The sequence below is a fragment of the Lipotes vexillifer genome, unplaced genomic scaffold, assembly GCF_000442215.2.
Source record: "Lipotes vexillifer unplaced genomic scaffold, Lipotes_vexillifer_v1.1 scaffold24, whole genome shotgun sequence".
In the NCBI taxonomy this organism is placed as follows: Eukaryota; Metazoa; Chordata; class Mammalia; order Artiodactyla; family Lipotidae; genus Lipotes; species Lipotes vexillifer.
Window position 1 is genome coordinate 752,085 of NW_006782914.1, and position 6,580 is coordinate 758,664.

Here is a 6,580-nt window from a genome sequence, read left to right on the forward strand (position 1 = left end):
TAGGGAAAGCATTCTGTTGAGTAAACTTAAGGTTTCTTGAATATCTTTAAACTTATCCCCAACTTTACCAGTCCTACACCATGTGCTATAAAAAGCACATAGCATAGAATTGGTGAAAATAGTGTGATCGTATGTAAATACTGCATTCTGGAAGTAAATGACAAAGGTCACTAACAAATATTTCCCCAAAAAGCAGAGTGTTTTATAATATGTGACTTAATTCTAAAAGCTAAATTCTAATTTGGGGGGATGGGTATCACTGTTTTTAATGTATGGAAATGTTAATTAAACAGCAAATATAGTAAAAAATAACAAGGAACTACCAAGAATCGTATTTGATTAATTATGTAAGGACCAAAACTAATTAACTGAAACAACTAATAAAGATAGTAAAATTATTTTCTGATATTTTTAAGCAGTTGAATGTCATTCTTACTGTTTCATAATAGTGTTTAGCAAATAAATACAGTCTGAGATTTCTTCTTTGGAGAGGTTCAACACATTTCTTAAATAGGTAATAAAATTTTTTTTCCTGTACACTTGCATGCTTACAAATTAAAGCTTATATTTCATTGCCATTTGAACTCTCTGTATTAAAATTCCAAATTATTTTATTCTCCTTGGAAAAGAGATTTCTTTGATCACAATTTGAAATTGTCTTCCTTGATGCTCTTTCAATACATTTTTTTTTGATGATACATTTAAAAATTTTTGTAAACACTAGAGACCAAATAGACTAGAGACATATACAGAATATTCCATCCAGCAACAGCAGAATACACATATTTCCGAAGCACACGGGGAACATTTTCTAGGATAGATCACATGTTAGGCCACAGAACAAATCTTAGCAAATTTAAGAAGATTGAAATCATACCAAGTATATTTTCTGACCACAGTGGAATGAAACTAGAAATTAGTAACAGCAGGATAACTGGAAAATTCACAAACACATGGATATTAACACACACTCCTGAACAACCAGTGGATCAAAGAAAATATTAAAAGAGATGTAAAAATGTGTTGTGAGACAAATGAAAAGAGAAGCACAACATTTCAAAACTTATGGGATGCAGCAAAAGCAGTTCTAAGAAGTTTATACTGATAAGCATATACATCAAGAAAATAGAAAGATCTCAAATAAACAACCTTTCTTTACACCTACAAGAACTAGAAAAAGAAGGTCAAACTAAGCCCAAAGTTAGCAGAATGAAAGAAATAATAAAGATTAGAGCAAAAATAAATAGAGAACAGGAAAATAATAGGAAAGCCAAGAGTTGAATCTTTAAAAAGATAAACAACATTGACAAAACTCTAGCTAGACTAACCAAGAAAAAAAGAGAGAGGGTCCAAATCAATAAAGTTATAAATGAAAGAGGAGACATTACAAGTGATACCACAGAAATATTAGAAAAATTTCTCCATGAGATGGAATATTAAGCAGCTAATAAAAATCATATCTTTAAAGACTGTTTAATGGCTTAGGAAAATGTTTAATATATGGTATTAAGTTTAAAAAAATCAGCATGTAAAATTTTGTCCAGAATTTGAGGTAGTTTAATGTTCTAATGATGCAAAAATGAAGGTTAGATACAATACATGTTCTTTTGCCATAGTTAACAGTTGGATTTGTATTGCTGTTTTAAGAAAATAATGTAGAGTGTTTTTTTAGGCCTGTTGATTGCATACTGTAGAAGATTTGATGTGCAGGCTGGTTCTTCTATATACTATGTTTCCTCCACAGTTGGTAAGTTCTTGTTTTTGCTTTTTATTATATTGAATTGTACTGTCTGTAGGAAAAGGTCTAAAAATAAGGAGTCCTGGATTCTAGTTCTTCATCATGAATGAATGAGACATATTTTTTCCATCAAAAAGATAATTATACTTTACTACCTATATCACAAGGTTTTGGCGGTTTAAAAAGGAAATTATATGTGAAAGAAAAACTTTAGGTTCTACACATAAAATGCTTATTAAAGCACATGGCACATAAGAGTCAATAAATTCTATAATACTAGATTTTTAAAAAATACAGTATAGGGACTTCCCTGGTGGTCCCTATACTGTTAAAGAATCCACCTTCCAATGCAGGGGACATGGGTTCGATCCCTGGTCAGGGAACTAAGATCCCACATGCTGTGGGGCAACTAAGCCCACGTGCCACAACTACTGAGCTCACTCACCTCAGCTAGAGAGGCTGCTTACAGCAAACTACAGAGCCCATGCACCCTGGAGCATGTGTGCCACAACTAGAGAGAGAGAACCCGTACGCCACAGCTAGAGAGAAGCCCGTGTGCCGCAACAAAAGATCCTGCGTGCCTCAATGAAGATCCCACATGCCGCAACTGAGATCTGATGCAGCCAAAAATAAATTAAATAAATAATAAATCTTTAAAAATACGGTACAATAATTACATATTAATGTAAATAAATTTATGGCACAATAAAATTTCACCTGGGACAGCAGTGGTAGTTGTCACTCATCCTTTTATTTCTATTATCGAAAACAGACAGGAAGAGGCTGTAAGCCAAAAAATACTTCTGAACATATCAAATAGATATCTCAAAGTCTGTACACCAAAGTTCTTTATTCTTAGGTAAATGGCCTGCACCAGAGCCATTTAGATACTGTTCTAGCAAGGTTTTCAATTCCACAGTGGAATTAAATCTAGTAAATTAAAAGTGTACATTAGTGGTAGAAAAGGGTGTTGCTAGAAATAGTTACCCTGACAGTAAGAAAGAACAGCTAAGTAAGTGAAAGGATGAAAAAGAGGAAATTTTAAAGAAATAAGAAAAGCAGTCTGAGGCCATTAAGTATAGTACTCCCAAAAGGTATTAACATATTTAAGAGTCCAGCACCAATCAGTGTGATAGAATAAAAGAACTCAATGAAAAGACAGATAATAGGACTGTCAACTCTGCTGTGTAACTTTGGGCAACTCACTTAACTTCACTGGTCCTCCACTGTCTCATCTATAAAGCAAGAAGGTGGACTGCATTGTCCATAAAGGCCCTTCTAGCTCCAATATTCTGAGATCCTGTGTTCATAATGAGACCCTGAATCATTAATAAAAGATCAAGTGATGTTTGGTATGCACTTGTTGAAGAAGACCAGGAAGTATATAATCAATATTAGGAAGATTTTTAAAAGCAAACTTTAGTACCTACAGGCACAGATTTTAGTTTCCTAAAATGTGGAACAACTCAACATCCTTAATAGTGGCAGATAATTGAGGCTTCCTTGAATTATTATCTTTATCAATGATTAACGATTAGGGTAATTGTAATTAAAACACTAACCAGTTTCCAAATTTTTCAAAAGCTCTGTAGAATGTCTCTCCTAACTACTGTCTAGGAAAATAATGAAATTATGAAAAGAAGTCATAGGGCAAAAATGTCCTTAGAAATATTCGAAAACTAGTACTTTAGTGACAGAGTTAAAATCCGCCTTTGATAGCATATAGAAATTGCTGATACTTGTTATTCTTCTTGCAGCCTATGCCGTCGGTATGATACTTACCTTTGTTGTTCTGGTGCTGATGAAAAAGGGGCAACCTGCTCTCCTCTATTTAGTACCTTGCACACTCATTACTGCCTCAGTTGTTGCTTGGAGACGTAAGGAAATGAAAAAGTTCTGGAAAGGTAGCGGCTATCAGGTATGTGCTTATATCTTGGTTACCAAGTTATCTTATGACACTGCCTAACTTTGGATGGGAACTGCTTGTATATATCAAAGCTTTTACATGCCAAAAAGTTGCCTTGAATTTGTCAGGATGTCCTAAGTTTTTTCCACTACTACCCCCTTACTATTCACCTGCTGCATCATCAGTTCTCATCCCCACTGCAATCTGATGCCAAAATTCTGGTGACTCAAGATAAAACTACCAAGAAGCATGGGAGGGCATCAGGGAAAATCAAAACGGCATTACAACATGAGTTTTCAAAATCCACACAAAAGTCGCCTTCATGAAAGATAAAACCCTTGTTTAAGTAATAAATTTTGATACTGACATTAGCTATTTATAGTAAGAGTCCTGAGATTTTGCAGATAAAAAGTACTCTCTCCAGCATCTAAATGGGCCTAATGAAATGAAAGAGGGCACTCATTTCAGATTTTTTTTTTTTTTTTTTGCGGTATGCGGGCCTCTCACTGCTGTGGCCTCTCCTGTTGCAGAGCACAGGCTCCAGACGCACAGGCCCAGCAGCCATGGCCCACAGGCCCAGCCGCTCTGCGGCATGTGGGATCCTCCCGAACCCATGTCCCCTGCATCGGCAGGCGGACCCCCAACCACTGCGCCACCAGGGAAGCCCCTCAGATTTAAATAGATCAAGATTAACCTTTCTATAAAATTCCTAGAACAGAGAATATCAGATACCAGAATCTATCATGTTTGAGTTATTTCTTCGTTGAAGTTAAACCGCTTTCTTCTTTTCCTAAATGTTCTTGGTATTCCTGTAAAGTTTGTTTGTTTGCTTCGAAATTAAAGAGGGTTGGGAAACCCTTGCCTGTTGGGGTCATGGTCATGGCATTGATCCCTTCATGAGGCAGTTAGCTCTTCTTTGCCCTATTACCACAAACTACCCTCTGTCATCCACCCTCATGCATGCATGTCAGTGATAACATGAACAAAAGTAGAGATACTTTGGGTAGATGGCTACAATTCTGTTAGTAGATAAACAGTTCAAAGTTCATACCCACCTTGTGGTTGGTTGTAGTGTCATCTTTTTTTTTTTTTTTTTTTTTTTTGCGGTACTCGGCCCTCTCACTGTTGTGGCCTCTCCCGTTGTGGAGCACAGGCTCCAGACACGCAGGCTCAGTGGCCATGGCTCACGGGCCCAGCTGCTCCACGGCATGTGGGATCTTCCCAGACCAGGGCACAAACCCGTGTCCCCTGCATAGGCAGGCGGACTCTCAACCACTGTGCCACCAGGGAAGCCCTGTAGTGTCATCTTTATTTAACAAGAGGTGATTAGCACATTAAGTTAGACTACTATAATTGAAAAAAACACCAGCTTAGAATTCTTTGGGGTAAGTCTTATAATTTCTTTGAGATTAGGATAAATACCTGCCTTTCCTACCTCACAATGCTATTGTCTCAACTTGTATTTATACACATAGAATTAGTGTATGGCCACAAGGTCCTTGACTAAACTAGTAAGACAGCTTGTAACTTCCATGAAGAGGACACCCACATGGAATGTTTTATAGATTTTGAAAAGTAAAATTATGTCCTACAACACACACTCTAATACTTGTTTTGTTTTGTTTTGCTTTTAATATTTATTTATTTATTTGGTTGGTTGCGCCAGGTCTTAGTTGTGGCAGGCAGGTTCCTTAGTTGTGGCTCATGGGCTCCTTAGTTGTGGCATGCAAACTCTTAGTTGTGGCATGCATGTGGGATCTAGTTCCCTAACCAGGGATCGAACCCTGGGCCCTCTGCATTGGGAGCACAGAGTCTTAACCACTGTGCCACCAGGGAAGTCCCTAATACTAGTTTTTGAAAGTTACATCCCAAGAAGTGCTCTTTGTCATCATTTTTTAAAAATAGTTTTCTATTTCTTCACTTAGCAAATGTTTATTGAGCAGTTCTATTGAGCCAGGTACTGTTGTATGTGCTGTTGATAAAAGATGAACAAGTTAGAAGCAGTCCTACTCTCATGGCCTCTTGAAAGTTAGAGTCTAGTGGAGGATACAAATAGAGTCACTAACAATAAAGTGGGATGAAAGTTATGGCATGTGCCATGAAAACTAGAAGTGGGACACCCAGTGCTTATGGTTTTGAGACAGTCAAAGGTGATTTGAGGAAGGGAAGCTTCTTAAAGAATGTTAAGTTTATGGGACTTCCCTGTTGGTGCAGTGGTTAAGAATCCACCTGCCAATGCAGGGGACAAGGGTTTGAGCCCTGGTCCGGGAAGATGCCACATGCCACAGAGCAACTAAGCCTGTGCACCATGACTACTGAGCCTGTGCTCTAGAGCCCGCGAGCCACAACTGCTGAGTCCGCGTGCTGCAGCTACTGAATCCTGCATGCCTGTGCTCTGCAACAAGAGAAGCCACCACAATGAGAAGCCTGCGCACTGCCACGAAGAGTAGCCCCCGCTGGCCACAACTGGAGAAAGCCTGTGCACAGCAACAAAGACCCAACACAGCCAAAAAGAAAAAAAAAAGAATGTAAAGTTTATGTTGAGACTTTAAGACTGAGCCATGTGTTCCATATTGAGAGAACCATAACTTCAAAGGCTTGGAGGGTGCTTCCCTGGTGGCACAGTGATTGAGAGTCTGCCTGCCAGTGCAGGGGACACGGGTTTGTGCCCTGGTCCGGGAAGATCCCACATACCTTGGAGCGGCTAGGCCTGTGAGCCATGGCCGCTGAGCCTGTGCATCCGGGGCCTGTGCTCCTCAATGGGAGAGGCCACAGCAGTGAGAGGCCCACATACTGCAAAAAAAAAAGAAAAAAAGCCTTGGAGGGAAGAGCACTGACAGATTTAGGAATGAAATGAAGTTTAGGATGGCTATCCTATTGAGTAAGAATAGGGGAGCAGTAGGAGATGAAAACTGGAGAAGGAAGCAAGGGAAAGA

At 38.6% G+C, this 6,580-nt stretch overlaps 1 protein-coding gene across 1 annotated transcript in view; it reads left to right on the top strand.

The window, feature by feature from the left end:
* SPPL2A (signal peptide peptidase like 2A) overlaps window positions 1-6,580 on the top strand; it is a 32,082-nt gene that overhangs the window by 19,420 nt on the left and 6,082 nt on the right. The window contains exons 13-14 of the mRNA XM_007455524.1: window positions 1,673-1,747; window positions 3,496-3,656. Of these exons, the coding sequence (XP_007455586.1) occupies window positions 1,673-1,747; window positions 3,496-3,656 (236 nt within the window). The remainder of the gene's footprint in view (window positions 1-1,672; window positions 1,748-3,495; window positions 3,657-6,580) is intronic.